Source organism: Salmo salar, chromosome 11, assembly GCF_965601325.2.
Source record: "Salmo salar chromosome 11, fSalSal1, whole genome shotgun sequence".
NCBI classification, from domain to species: domain Eukaryota; kingdom Metazoa; phylum Chordata; class Actinopteri; order Salmoniformes; family Salmonidae; genus Salmo; species Salmo salar.
Window position 1 is genome coordinate 28,109,070 of NC_138301.1, and position 15,985 is coordinate 28,125,054.

At 44.0% G+C, this 15,985-nt stretch overlaps 1 protein-coding gene across 1 annotated transcript in view; it reads left to right on the forward strand.

Annotated features, from left to right (window-relative positions):
• The window catches only part of LOC106562344 (uncharacterized), a 47,011-nt gene that overhangs the window by 22,543 nt on the left and 8,483 nt on the right, over positions 1 to 15,985 (forward strand). The window contains exon 8 of the mRNA XM_082957843.1: positions 14,791 to 14,998. Coding sequence (XP_082813969.1) covers positions 14,791 to 14,998 — 208 coding nt within the window. The remainder of the gene's footprint in view (positions 1 to 14,790; positions 14,999 to 15,985) is intronic.

Here is a 15,985-nt window from a genome sequence, read left to right on the forward strand (position 1 = left end):
CTTCCAGTCTGTTATTCGAACTCAATCAGCATGACAGAGTGATCTCCAGCCTTGTCCTCGTCAACACTCACACCTGTGTTAACGAGAGAATCACTGACATGATGTCAGCTGGTCCTTTTGTGGCAGGGCTGAAATGCAGTGGAAAAGTTTTTGGGGGATTCAGTTCATTTGCATGGCAAAGAGGGACTTTGCAATTAATTGCAATTCATCTAATCACTCTTCATAACATTCTGGAGTATATGCAAATTGGCATCATACAAACTGAGGATGCAGACTTTGAAAATTCATATTTGTGTCATTCTCAAAACTTTTGGCCACAACTGTATATCCCTATGGTCTCTGGTGAAAAGTAGTGCACTATAAAGGGAATAGGGTGCCATTTGGGGCGCATCGCTCTATCAGTCAGTCAGTCAGTCAGTCAGTCAGTCAGTCAGTCACAGTCCCATGCCCCACAAAGAACCTGCAGTGATAATGTAGCATACCGTGGATCTCCATACCACTGTCCTCCCCACAGGGATGACCCTGTTATGCACAGACAGCTGGCTTTATGAGCCAAACAGGCCAAAGAATAAATAGTGATTGCGGCTATGTTCCCCGATCCCTAACCTCACCTCCACCACACCCCTCATTATCCTAACACTCTCACCTGTTTTATTCATTAACAACCTACTCTCTCTGCCTTCCTTAGTCAAAGACATTGCTTGAAGGAAACAATCAAGGGACCTACATGCCTGGCCTTGCTGCAGCTAATATGTATCCCAGATGCACAAAAATCTGTTTTTTTCTCTCTTTCTGCTCTACTGCTCGATCTTCAAACTGTGCTCTTCCTGACACAGTCCACTCCAATAGGTATTTCTAATGTACAAGCAGTTCATGTTTGGGTTTCGGGTTTGAAATGTATAGTAATATGGAGAAAGAATTTTTAAATATAAGACAGATTGAATTGAAATCCAGAGTAGTGTGTGGTTAGAAAATTGTTTTTGAATATGTCTGCTCAACTTGACAGGATGTGAAAAAATGTGTCCAGGTCATGCTTACATTGTATTTTAAGACATGATGGAAATATGACGGTAAATGGGAAGCAAACATGAATACACCCATTGTATGAATCCCTTTGTAATGCATCATAATACCTTACAGTAATGGTAAGACCACCTGATGCTGTAGGCTAGTGCATGTCTCTGGTGTGTGTGGATGTGTGTGGGTAGGAGACTTCAGGAATCAGACATTGGGAGCCAAGGCTGCTGACCTGACCCATATGTTGAAGGAAACACAACTCCAACCAGAACCAGGACATGCTTTACTTTTCAGTCTGTCTGATCCAGCAGCCGGTCTCTGGGCGTTAAGCGGTACTGTTCAATATCAGTTGAGATTAGTATACAGTATATCAGGAGAGCATTAGTAGCTGATGTGTCTGAGATTATAGAGATATATATGCTGTTGAAAAGCTCTCTTCCCCATACACTACGTTCCCTGTAAACATGTGTGCAGCTGTTGTGTTGCTGCAGAGGCTGCTCACTGCTCAGTCACTGGCTGTCAGTCAGTCTGCCTCTGGGAGAGAGAGAGAGAGTGCCAGCGAGTGGGGAAAGACAAGAGAGTGCCAGCAGAAGCCAAGCCAAGTCCAGGTGTTGAGACGCCACTATCTAAACTTTCTGGCTTTTTGTCTGTCCATGATGCCTTTGCTTGCCGCTGTGAAAGATTTAAACACAATTGGAGATGTAATGGAATTAGATGCATTCAATAGGTGCTGATATGACTTGTTATCCTGTTCAGTGTTCTCAGTACTCTCATTCATATTATGCAGTGACTCACTGCTGGCTTGGCTTAACAGTGACAGGCCATTTTCTGTGCTAAAAAAGCTTATTTTCTCTTAATGGTGTGTAAGCACCTGTGGCCCAAAGAAGAGGGTGTGTCCACTAACAGCCTGCTGGAAATCTCTCTCTCTCTCTCTCTCTCTCTCTCTCTCTTTCTTTCTCTCTCTCTCTCTCTCTCTCGCTCCTCATAGCCCAGCTGAAATACAGAATTGTAGTGGATACAGTAGTTTGCTGCATGTGCCTGTTGTGGTCTCCCTGTACTGCTTTAAAATCGGAAAATATTGCGTTATCTCATGGTTAAGTGAACATGGCTGCAAAAATGTCCTCTTGGTCTACGAATCAAATACAGCCACAATGCCCTGATGCACCCACTATGGTCATATAATCTTATGTGAAAACCAACTGTCATAGTCTGATGAAGAGCGCACTCCTAACTACAGTGTGTCCTGATGAATTAGGGTTTAATGTTGTGGAAACAATGGTGCAGCAATAGGAAAACCATATGATGAGTTCAGTCTTTTTGGCTCCGGCTTTTTTACTTCCAGCCTTCCTTGCGACGTGGCTCGCAATTAAGTGCTTGAGTATGCTTGTATAAGAGAGAGTGCAAAGGGATCGTATTGTTGCAGAGTTTGTGGTTTCTCCATGTTTAAGAATATGAAATGCAGTCCGTAGTCTGTCTATTTCAGTGTTAGAATGTCCACTTGACCACAAAGTGTTTTGGGCTGTTATGTTACTTTTCTTTGGCTGTCTGCTGTGTTCCATTGTCAGTGGTCTAGATTACATTGCAATGGTATGCCATCAAGTCCTACTAAATAATGATTAGCAAAGGTATCCAGTTGAGTTGTCTCACCAACACCTGTCCATTGTTGACTACACAGTAGGAGGCTTCATATTCCACCATATATAAACAATAAATACTCTTCCTCTTCCCTTCCCAAATATTTCCTTTTTCTTTTAAACATCTCCCCACTAATCTTCTTTCTTCCCAGATATACCTTTCTCTCTCCCTCTCTCTCCCTCCCCCCTCCCACCCCTAACTTTTCCTCTTAAATGCCCCAGCCTCCCCAGCTGCGCCTCCTCCAGCTCAGTTTACAAGGCTGTGCATAAAGATCAGCAGTGTAGTGGTTTTGGCGTTCACTGCACTACAGGGCCAAGGCGAAACAGCCAGGAGCAGCTACCTTTTTCTACTGGACCTGTCTGAATGCATGACTGAGAGCTGCTGGTCAATAGTTCTTGGCCACATGAGAGAATGCTATCAGGTCTGGCTCTTCTGCTGCTTGTCTGCCTCCTCCACATGTTTGTGACTGCGCAGGGGAACCCGTGGTCACAGGTAAGTCTTAAACCATACCATGGTCTTACTATGGACCCTCTCTCTGCTTTTCCACAGGTTGGGCTGAGACTGACCGTCTGGGACTGGCTACTCATCGCTCCCAGTCCCAGCACCTTTACATGTCCCAAACAGACATAAGAGGGACTCCCTCTAAGACAATGACTGTATAAACCTGTATTATGAATGTAATTAGCCTGTTTAGCCCGGTGCTCTTCTTAAGTAATTATTGAGCTGCTGAACTGTAAGTTGATAGTCGGATTCTAATAGATAGGTTAAGTTCTAAGTTAGTTCATGTCTTGGCTATGACTGCAGACTATAGATCATGAGGAGGAAGTAGGGATCAGATTAGGTATTTACTGTGTGACTGTTTTCACTGTTAAGCAGCTTTTGCACTCTGTGCTGTTGACTCTATAGCACATACAAGGCAGGCTGTTATATAGCAATAAAGGACAGTGTCCTTCAAAGTTGTACTTAGTATAACTGTGGAAACTCAAAAGGGGGATGTCTGGCTTGTAATAGGGCATAGATTGGCACAGCTCCATGTGTGTGTAGATGATTGACTACATGGCTGTGACATCACTGTGATACTGCTGCAGACAGGTGATGTACAGTCATAGAAATAAAATAGCTCATTCTAGTTCTGTGTGTACAGTATCCTGGTTTGATCTGTTCATCAAGGTCATATGCCACATGAAAATGTTACATGTGAATGGAGTCCATGCGACCGGTTTGCTTTGTCTTCTGCTAAACATCTAAAATGTGTGACGTCAGGCGAAGCTGCAGTTGGTCATTTGGCAGGAGTTGAGATTGGTGTCTTAGAGAATGATTGTATAGGATTACGTGTTCCCTCTATAATACTCTCACTATAGGGCACCTTTCATTTCCACATGTAAACATGTAGGTGTGTCCTTAAGTTGTCCCTTACCCTGTATTTAGGCACTTTTTTTAATATCCATTCATTATGTTCCCAACACAGAACCTCTACAAACAGATACCGATGACAGAGGAAATCCTCAGTGTTTTAAAGACTGTAGAATCAACACGGTTTGTGCTATTTCAGAAACGTTTACAAGCAGTGGGCATTTATGAGGCTGCTGTGCCCTTGACCTGAGGCCTGAGGCTGGGAGAGAGGTTTGACAAGTTTGTGGGGTACGTGAGAAAACATCCCCCAGTCATGACCAGTATATATCACTCTACTCTTCATTGTTGAGGACCCCACTCCTATCCGGGCAACAAAAAGTATTGGAGTTACTTTAGCTTGTTACCATACTATTACCATGTTATTACCACTTTATCCTGCATTGTATCCTGTGCTGATGTGAAGTGCTACTGTAGAGTGTGTCTTTAAAATGGATGGAGGAGCCCAATAGCCCTACTCCTCTCAGTGGGAAGAGTTATCCCCACAGTTCAGTCATTATTCCTGGTTGTTTTGGATACCCACTTGGGGTTTGACACATGTAATGATTGATGTTGGGAAACACCATGTAGTGGGAAAGAACCCATGAGTTATCACTGTCTGGTCCAAGAAAACCAAGAGTTTGTGCTTCTTTTAGTGGTTACAAGCTCAGATTATTGCCTTGGCTTGGTTGACTTCCCAACACATTCCTCAGAGCCTGGTTCCTCTCTAGGTTTCTTCCTAGGTTCCAGCCTTTCTAGGGAGGTTTTCCTAGCCACCATGCTTCTACATCTGGGGCGGCAGGTAGCCTAGTGGTTAGAGCATTGGGCCAGTAACCGAAAGGTTGTTGAATCGAATCCCTGAGCTTGACAAGATAAAAATCTGTCGTTCTGCCCCTGAACAAGGCAGTTAACCCACTGTTCCCCGGTAGGCCGTCATTGTAAATAAGAATTTGTTCTTAACTGACTTGCCTAGTTAAATAAAGGTTAAAATAAAATAAAGAAATCTGCATTGCTTGCTATTTGGGGTTTTAGGCTGGGTTTCTGTATAGCACTTTGGGACATCGGCTGATGTAAAAAGGCTTTATAAATACATTTTATTGATACAAATTCCAGAGATGAAATCGGAGGAAAAGTCTGTGATTCTTGAAAGTATGTCTTCCATTCTTCCATTTAAAGCTTATAGGACATAAATAGATTTTCAAGTTCTTTGTTGAAGGCTGCCAATTTTCCCTCTCTTCTGTCATAGCAGTCAGAACGGCCATATTTCCTAATCTCCTTTTAGTGCTGCAATCTGATATGGAAATGTCAATTGGTATTGGAAGTTGTACAGTACCATAACAGGTCAATTGGTATTGGAAGTTGAATAGTACCATAACAGGTCAATTGGTATTGGAAGTTGTACAGTACCATAACAGGTCTAGCATTATTCATTGGGAGCTGCCCTTGAATTTCTGATGGATGTAGTTTACAAAGTGACTTCATTATACTGTATGCAAGTGAAAATCACCTTTCACCTTGTGATCACTGAGCAGTCCCCAGCACTGCAGTAGCTGTCACGACTTCTGCCGAAGTCGATGCCTCTCCTTGTTCGGGTGGTGTTCGGCGGTCGACGTCGCCGGTCTTCTAGCCATCGCCGATCCATTTTTCATTTTCCATTTATTTTGTCTTGTTTTCCCACACACCTGGTTTTCATTTCCCTCATTACATGTTGTGTATTTAACCCTCTGTTCCCCCCATGTCTTTGTGTGGTATTGTTTGTTTTAAGTGCTTGTGCACATTTGTTTGACTGGTGCGCGTCGGGTTATTGTGCCCATATTTTGTATTTTCTTATGCCGTTGGTTTTACTATTAAACTGCTCCGGCTATTACCAAGGTCTGCTCTCCTGCGTCTGACTTCCCTGCCACCAGTTATGCACCCCTTACAGTAGCCTACCTCCACCACAGCTGCAGATGTGTTTCCAGTGCTGACTGTGTTGAAGGCAGTGTGTGTCGTTAGCAACCTCACCCTCATTAAATACTGTTCTGATAAAGGAGCCTCTAAAGGGAAGGTAGAAAGGAACACAGCATCTCACCATGTGGGAGACAGATGCTTGTGGTCTACGCCACTGCCAACGGTCGGCCACATGCACTTAACATGGACCGACCGACCGAACGAACGGAGGGGGTGGGTTGTCATGCCATACTATGACGTTATACTGGATTCTGTGTGAGAAATGAAATAGGAATCAGTGGTAAAACACAGACAGACACTATTATATGGGACATGTGGCTCTGTATTTTCTAATGATGTACAGGATGCCAGTATGGTCCTATTCTAAAAGCTGGCCAGTGTTTCAACTCAGCAGGTCCAATATTCATTGTTCACAGGGTTTGCATTAGTCCTAGCCTTGGTAACAATTTAAAAGATGATGGAATTTAGCCTTTTGTTATTTTCTAAATAATCACATTTACTTTATACCTGTATTGTGAATACTATTCAACAACAGCAGCAGCATAGAGGGGTTTGGTTAAATGCGGAAGACACATTTAAGTTGAAGGCATTGTACAACTGACTAGGTATCCCCCTTTCCCTTTCCCATTAGAACACCTTTAGCCACTAGTCAGAAGTTGAGCTCATCAGACAGTAATGAACATAGTAGAGTGAGCCTCTGTCTTGAATCCCTCCCTCCCTCCCTCCCTCCCTCCCTCCCTCCCTCCCTCCCTCCCTCCCTCCCTCCCTCCCTCCCTCCCTCCCTGCCTGCCTGCCTGCCTGCCTGCCTGCCTGCCTGCCTGCCTGCCTGCCTGCCTGCCTGCCTGCCTGCCTGCCTGCCTGCCTGCCTGCCTGCCTGCCTGCCTGCCTGCCTCTGCCTCTGCCTCTGCCTGCCTGCCTGCCTGCCTGCCTGCCTGCCTGCCTGCCTGCCTGCCTGCCTGCCTGCCTCTGCCTCTGCCTGCCTGCCTGCCTGCCTGCCTGCCTGCCTGCCTGCCTGCCTGCCTGCCTGCCTGCCTGCCTGCCTGCCTGCCTGCCTGCCTGCCGTGGCAGAGAGCACCTCCACCTCATTGTGCTGTAGTGTTAAAACAGACAGGAAGGAAAGCATACATGGATGGAGATTAAATTAAATGAATGGAATGACTGACGCATAGCTGAGGTTTGCTGCCCGCTCCAAAGCCAAGCCACACCGCTTCCTGACATCCTGACACCAACTCCCAGGGCTGCCTGCCTGGGAGACTCAGCGGTAGCTGGCTGGCGTACCATACGTACACCAACCCCAGATGATACCACTATGGCATGTCTAACTTCAAGTCTACACCAAGCCCTTATGATACTGTACCACTATCGCAAGTCTAGCTTGGGAGACTGACAGGATGTCAGGGTGAGAGCACTTCTAGCCGTTCACATCACAGTCAAGGAAGGTTAGAGGAAGGTCTCGTTAATTTCCTTGACCACAGTGCCAAAGTGCTCTGCGATTTCAAACCAGGCAGACAGTAAAGGCATCCTCAGTGAGTGGGTAGGTAGATAGAAAACCATAATGAGTCTCAGAGGGGATGTTATTTTGGCATTTCTATAGATCTATACCTGTCTTTCCAACCCAGTCAGTAGTAAACTATGTTTATTGAATATAAGTATTATTTTGTACGTTGGGGAGTCAAACTGAAAGAGTTTAAGTTGGCCCAACTGATGTAGGATTATGTAGACATAATATCTTGCGTTCGGTTTGATTTTAAATGCTTAGAACCCACATATTTCTCATTGCCTGCACTTCTAATATACAGTATGACCCAGTTTACTATTTACGACTACAATTTCTTCTAGAGCAATGAGTCACATTTTTTTATAAAACAGACAATGATCCCCACTCATCTTTTTTAATGTTGAGATTGTTGTCAGTCATTGAGTTTTCTATAGATTTCAGCATAATGTCATTTCCATTCGGTGGTCATCTTGCTGTAAGGTCACCTCTGCTATGAATTATTATCAGGTATGACATTGCCCCAGAATTCTCAGCTTGGAAGCCCAGTAATGTAAATATTACATTTCCAGATGAGCTGGCGTATCATTGCAAGCCAAGTCTTGATAACAGCAATGGCAACGCTCCAGCAGAACTCTCTGCTGGCTGTACAGCAAGTGAAGAGTTGAAAATGTTCTCATAATGTTCACAAAACAACCTCTGTTACTCTTTGGTCGTACATTTGGTCGACAGGGTTTGTGTGTGTTTGACATAAAACAAAGTGGAGTGTTATCATTTGAAAATAAATTGAGAATTCCTGTAACGTCTGTTGTTGGAATGAGACCAAGACGCAGCGTGGGTTGGGTTCATCATACTTTAATATAAACGGTGAACCAGCAAAAACCAAAACAAGACACAACGAACGAACAGTTTCGCAGGCTACTCACAGCAATGCAAAAACAACTTCCCACACCAGACAGGTGGAAAAAGGGCTACCTAAGTATGGCTCCCAATCAGCGACAATGATGTACAGCTGTCCCTGATTGAGAGCCATACCAAGCCAAAACACAGAAATACAAAACATAGATAGGGAACATAGAATGAACATAGAAATAGAAAATATTGAACACACATCGAAACACACAAAACAAACACCCCCTGCCACGCCTTGACCAAACTACTATAACAAATAACCCCTTTTACTGGTCAGGACGTGACAATTCCTTTAATCTGAAGATATTCTCATAAGAATTTAAGTTGAATCAAATGTCATTGGTGAAGCGAGGCCAAACCATTGAGCTGACACTTCATTCTAGAGACTGTTATTGTTATTAATATTTATTCCATTAATGCAGCATTCATTTAGTTTGTTGTTATTTGATTAATATGTTGTGACAACATGTTAGGTGTTAAAATATTAGATGTCATGTTAAATAATATGCAAGATTTCAACCTTGGAACATTAAACCAAAACTTTTTAGTATCGGTGACCAGATACAGCTGGATGCATATCTAAGTTTGTGCACTCAAAATGTATGTACCCTGTAATAGTGTTAAGTGTCCAAGTGTGTTAATATATTCAAATTCAAACCTTATAAACTCAGAAAAAAAAGAAACGTCCTCTCACTGTTAACTGCGTTTATTTTCAGCAAACTCAACATGTGTAAATATTTGTATGACCATAACAAGATTCAACAACTGAGACATAAGCTGAACAAGTTCCACAGACATGTGACTAACAGAAATGGAATAATGTGTCCCTGAACAAGGGGGGGGGGGGGGGGGGGGGTCAAAATCAAAAGGAACAGTCAGTATCTGTTGTGGCCACCAGTTTCATTAAGTAATGCAGTGCATCTCCTCCTCATGGACTGCACCAGATTTGCTGTGAGATGTTACCCCACTCTTCCACCAAGGCACCTGCAAGTTCCCAGACATTTCTGTGGGGAATGGCCCTAGCCCTCACCCTCTGATCTAACAGGTCCCAGACGTGCTCATTGGGATTGAGATCCGGGCTCTTCGCTGGCCATGGCAGAACACTGACATTCCTGTCTTGCAGGAAATCACGCACAGAACGAGCAGTATGGCTGGTGGCATTGTCATGCTGGAGGGTCATATCAGGATGAGCCTGCAGGAAGGGTACCACATGAGGGAGGAGGATGTCTTCCCTGTAACGCACAGCGTTGAGATTGCCTGCAATGACAACAAGCTCGGTCCGATGATGCTGTGACACACCACCCCAGACCATGACGGACCCTCCACCTCCAAATCTATCCCGCTCCAGAGTACAGGCCTCGGTGTAATGCTCATTGCTGCGACGATAAATGCGAATCCGACCATCACCCCTGGTGAGACAGAACCGTGACTCCTCAGTGAAGAGCACTTTTTGCCAGTCCTGTCTGGTCCAGCGATGGTGGGTTTGTGCCCATAGGCGACGTTGTTGCCGGTGATGTCTGGTGAGGACCTGCCTTACAACAGGCCTACAAGCCCTCAGTCCAGCCTCTCTCAGCCTATTGCGGACTGTCTGAGCACTGATGGAGGGTTTGTGCGTTCATGGTGTAACTCGGGCAGTTGTTGTTGCCATCCTGCACCTGTCCCGCAGGTGTGATGTTCGGATGTACCGATCCTGTGCAGGTGTTGTTACACGTGGTCTGCCACTGCGAGGATGATCAGCTGTCCGTCCTGTCTCCCTGTAGCGCTGTCTTAGGCGTCTCACAGTATGGACATAGCATTTCATTGCTCTGGCCACATCTGCAGTCCTCATGCCTCCTTGCAGCATGCCTAAGGCACGTTCACTCAGATAAGCAGGGACCCTGGGCATCTTTCTTTTGGTGTTTTTCAGAGTCAGTAGAAAGGCCTCTTTAGTGTCCTAAGCTTTCATAACTGTGACCTTATTTGCCTACCATCTGTAAGCTGTTAGTGTCTTAATGACCATTCCACTGGCGCAGGTTCATTAATTGTTTATGGTTCATTGAACAAGCATGGGAAACAGTGTTTAAACCCTATACAATGAAGATCTGTGAAGTTATTTGGATTTTTACGAATTATCTTTGAAAGACAGGGTCCTGAAAAAGGGACGTTTCTTTTTGTTGCTGAGTTTAGGATCATGTATACAGTGAGCAGTCTTGGTGCTCTCTCAGGGACTCATTATCGATCTACCTTCCTGACTCCTTGGTGGTTTCTAGGCTGGTGGGTCTGGCATGGCACCCAGAGTATAATATCATGGGAACCCCTAGTCTAAGCTCTGACAAGACCCAAGTATGTTCTGACCTCAAGCCATGGACATGGCAGAGATCAGAGATCCGAAGAGTTATGGTCTAGGATCAGTTACAGCAATGACTGATTAAAAGTGTCTGGAGTCTGTGATATGCAGAGTGTGTGGTTGATAATGGATAATTTGTGTAGATGGGGCTCCTGAAACAGCTGCATGAATCTGGATGTATTTGTGCACCATAGTGCTCCCTGGTAGGCCTATACAGTACAGCCGTCTGCACATGTTAATGTCAATCACTCGTTAGCTTATATCTCGTTGTCATTAGTGGATTCCTCTGTCTAAACATCCACTCACAAACACTCTCCATTTAAACCCAGGATCCCAGTCCCACGCCTGTGAGAAACCGTAGCAATCAGTCCACTGACTACTTTTTTCACCACATCTATAACTTCATTTACAGAAGATGGGGTATATGAAGGCCTCGATTCAGTCAGAACTAGTGTTAACCGGCGTTGGCAGACATACGCATAGCAGATGTTTTGGCGGTGTTGGAGGTTTAACTGTGGTGTGAGCTGACAAATAGATGAGTGGCTGCTCTTGTGTCACAAACCACTCCCTTCCTTATTATCCCCACTGCGTTAGAAGTTCAAAATGGCGATAGAAAGTGTACGCTTCTAATGCATGTTTTCATTTTAATTTGAATGGGGGGGATTTATCAGTCTAATCGAGGTGTAGACAATAGAACATAACACATTTGAGTGTTTGAACTTGTAATGTGGCTGCATGGGATTTGTCGGATTATAAAATTGGGTGATTTCGTTGCCACGATAAGGTAATGCAAGGAGCCGCTTGTGGATCTGACAGCTCTAACGTATTTCCACCAACAACACCGCCAAAACAATTGCTATGCAGGTGTTGACTAGCGCAGATCTAATAGAATCTAGCCCGAAGTCTTTACAGTCAAAGAAAGATGGGGGCTGGTCGACTTAAGGACTGTAAAATGTTTACAACATTCCTGTTGACTCCAGCATAAATCACTGTGACCACTCATTTTTATATTCATATTTGCATTCCTTGTGGGAAACCACAAACCAGTCCCCCACACAGTTAAAAGCAACATTATTGCAAGGCAAGTGTAACCTACGCCTGTGGGAAAAGGATCAAGTGACATGGAGTGTCTTTGCAACTGTTTATTGACAGTTTGTGCATGTTTGTAATGAAATAAATGTTGGTTTTTCATTCCTTCTTTACCCACTCAGTTAAAGTGCATTAGGCACTTATTTTAAAGCTCCCAAACCTTGATTTCTGAGAAGAGGCGCCTCTGTGCACAGCTGAGGACAGCCTTGGAATTGGGATAGCCATCATAGTGAGACAGTAGTTTAAGGGTATCTAATAACCTTATAAATGCAAACTCAAACATTTGTTATAAAGTGGTTACTTGTATGATGGAAAGATACCAATAGTCTGCTGGTTCAGTTGTGTATAATTTCATAAATTCAATTTAATTGAACTCAACAAGGGATTATTATCCCTATCATGACAAGCCAATTCCTAAAAGCACAAGACCTTACATCTATTGTATCTGGAAAAGTACTGCTGGGGTTTATTGGAAGTCTAATGTTTTCATCCGACGTTCCTCACTTTGACTGGTAGTTGACCACCATCCTGACACGTCTAACCATTTCCAGATGAGGTGGATTTTAGTGACATTTAAAGGCCCATTATAGTTCTCCTGAAAGGGGATGTCGTCCAGCGCCAAGCAGAATTATAAACCACCCACAGAGAGCAGATTAGAAAAAAGCAATGATGTGGTCTCTTAATAAATTGAGCACTTAAACACTGTGGATCCCCTTGAAAGGGAAAAACTAGGATCCCTCCAAACTTGGTTCAGTGAGACACCTCATTTGGATGGATTCGTGATGCAGGACCATTTATATATGATATATCAAGGACAGCCTGGATGACTGTTTTCAGGTTTGGGAGACAAATGACTGCTGGCTTCACTGTTTTGCATGGGCTATCATCTGTTCTCCAAAGTCTGTTTTGACAGTTTATGATTTGAAAGATATACTGTACATTAACAGTGAATCTATTTGATATCAAATAATACCCACACACTTCAATACTTCGTGTATAGGTCCCATGCCCTAAGTCATTTTACCATATTAAAAGGCTTGGAAAACCTTATTGCACAATTTTTCTAAAAACACTACGGACGCCTCTTAGTCACATGATATTTTATACATTGACGGATTACTCAGATTACGGGTAATAAATGATGTGACTCTCCATTCACACGTTAACACACAGTGATTCAGAGCTTTTCTCTGGCAAATGGCCACTGATAGCCATTACTCGCCAAGCTTGTCAAGCTGTAGTTTATGAGGGGAAGGAAGGAACCGTTTTCTTTCTCCTGGGATTAAGGCTAAACATTGAAATGATATCTGTGATAATGTTGTTGCTTAAATTCAGGGTGTTTTATGGTGAAAATTGAGAAGGCCGATACCACTCACTTGGTATCCCAATTGTTTGTGATAGCCTTGCATACTGTATATGTGATGTATTAAAATATAATGTGTAAACTCATATGGAACAATCTGGTTTTCATCATGTACCATTCTTACATTTGAGTGCCTATAGGCTACAGTATGTATCCATAATTCCACATTGGCCAATATAACATTTGCCCTGTTTGGTCATTTCTCAGGGCTCTTAGTTTGCTATTCCCTCTCTCATCGCTTATTTCCTGTGTAGAAGGAGGTGGTGTGTATTTGTTTTGGCCTGGGTGGAGTGTTGGCCCAATGCAGACCTCGCTGCAATGGGTGGGTGAGAGCCAGGCTTCTGTCTCCTGAGCCTACCCCAATCTCCTCAGTCCACCCCTAGCCCTGGCCTGGCTACCATCTCCCCTGTTCCAGCCCCATGTCCCAGCCTGCATCCAGCCTGCAGCTGACTGTCTTACTGCAGCTCCAGGAAGATCTAAGTCCGCTGAGAGAGCATGAATCTACAGCAAAACCCTTTTTAATTACCACTGTAGTCTGCTCTTCATTTGTTTGTGTGATTATTCTATGTAAGCCTATGTCCCATGCTTAAGGACCACACATAAAATGTTGTGTAATATTTTTTATGAATGTTGGGACAAAATATATACAGTTGGTCTGAGAAAATATGCCGGTTTAGCAAGGCAAGATCCCCATTAGTCCTGGTTTGGCAGGACGGGGGGGATTATTGACTGGACTGCTGAACGTAACGTTCCCTGAGAGATACTGACTGACTAGAGACTAACGTTGGCAGCCGTCCAATCACAGAGGAGCTTTGTGTCATTAAAACTAAACAGTTTTTTTTGTCCCCTGCTGACCCCTCCCTCGGTCGTTCCTTCGGTTCAAGGTTCAAGTGGTGACGGAGGGCGTATCCTGAGGGCGTATCCTGATTCTGGCACACCAGTGTCTACTCTCTACTGCCCAGGGGTCTGCAATTATAGAAATACGGTGGCCTGCTGGGATCAGTCCCAACCAGGCCCCTGCCTGCAGCACCTGTTCACACAGCGAGCTACTTTTATGTCAGAATTGGCTGGATTTATCGACTGCTGATTTGAGTGTTCTATACTAACCTTATCCATGCTTCCTGTAATTTATGAGTGCCAATTTGACAGAGAAAGCTAACACCCCTGAGGATTTGCTTTGGGAGCCATTACTACTCTAGCATCGTGCCAAGAATATGCCTGTTGTTGGAATGAAGCCGGCTCAGGCTAATTGGTTGTTGTGTTATGGTAGTTAATTATGTGCAGCAGGTCATCGAATTAGAGAGGTGAAATAACATGGGTTTGTTTATGAATATGCTGGGATAGGCTTTGGTTTATTATCTCTCATTCTCCCCTCTTTACTTGATTAATGAGGTTGCTCATGTTATTTACTTTTCCATGCACTTCAGTGGTAAAACAGTTGCCTGTTAAAACAGATGTCTCAGTAGCTCAACAGTTGAAAATTGCTTCACCTCAAAAATCCTCTGCTTACAACAAAAAGCGTACTGTACTGTTTGTAATGTACCGGTATTGATTAGTGAGATGCAATACATGTCTTCTGTCCCCTCCTTTAACCTCCTTCTCCCTCTCTGACAGAGTCTGGGCTGCGATGAGTACCTGGGCTCAGGCAAGGTGATGGACAAGTGTGGGGTGTGTGGCGGGGATAACACGGCCTGTAAGCTGGTGTCAGGGCTCTTCCAGCAGCACAGCCTGAACAAGGTGGGCTACCACAAGATAGTGGAGATCCCAGAGGGAGCCACCAAGATCAACGTCACCGAGACGGTGAAGAGCAGGAATTACCTGGGTGAGTAGGACTGTGACTGACCAGTGTTTTAACCCGGGTCAGAATGTGTTAGCCCGCTGAACTAAAGCCTAGACATTACCCACTGGGTACAGACGTCAATTCAACGTCTATTCCACGTTGGTTCAATGTAATTTCATTGAAATGATGAGGAAACAACGTTGATTCGACCAGTGTGTGCCCAGTGGGTAGCTTGGAAGGCAAGTCTTCATGTCTGAGGCAAGGTTACTCAACACACAAGCATGGTTCCAAACCACCTCTGTTTAACTACAGAGTTACCAGCTCTTTATCCGCTGCCCCTTAAGGCTCCATACATCTCTGCCTGAATCAGGCCCATGAGCTATGACACATGCAATAGCAATTTTAGGTTTTCCCTTCGACCACGTTAGATTATGTTTTATATTACATTAACGGTACTAATAAAAAGTCACCATTTAAAGATAAGCTTCAGGTTATAAAACATCTGACAGCAGTAGCTATTTTTTTCAATATAATTTAGGTCATGTCTTGCTACATCCGTGCTGTGAGCCTGGTATCAGGCAGCAGGGAACAGCTGCTTGTTAAATTGATTTGATTCATTTAATTAAAAGGCAGCTCAAATACAGAGCAGGAGGGATTTTTCCGGAATTTTGGATGTGAGCATTTCTATGTTGTCAGTAACCACACAGTGCACTTCTGGTTACAATCTTTTATTTAATTAATAAAATCTTGTCTTTATAGGAGCATAACAGTGTGACACAGAAGTGGGTCTATTGTCAGGAATGACTTCTGGAATGTCAGTGTTTTAGTGTGAGAGTGAGAGAGTGGCCCCCACTTCCCCTGGCCTGGCCACTCCCCTCAGGGGAAAGTATATAAACAAGCTTTCATTAGAGGACCTTATCCTCCAGCCTTCCCATCCTTTTTAATTAAGGTGAGGAATTTCACTGCTGCCTAGAAAACCACCACTACTGACTGAGCCCAGCGATGAAACCTACTTTGAAACGACCTTTC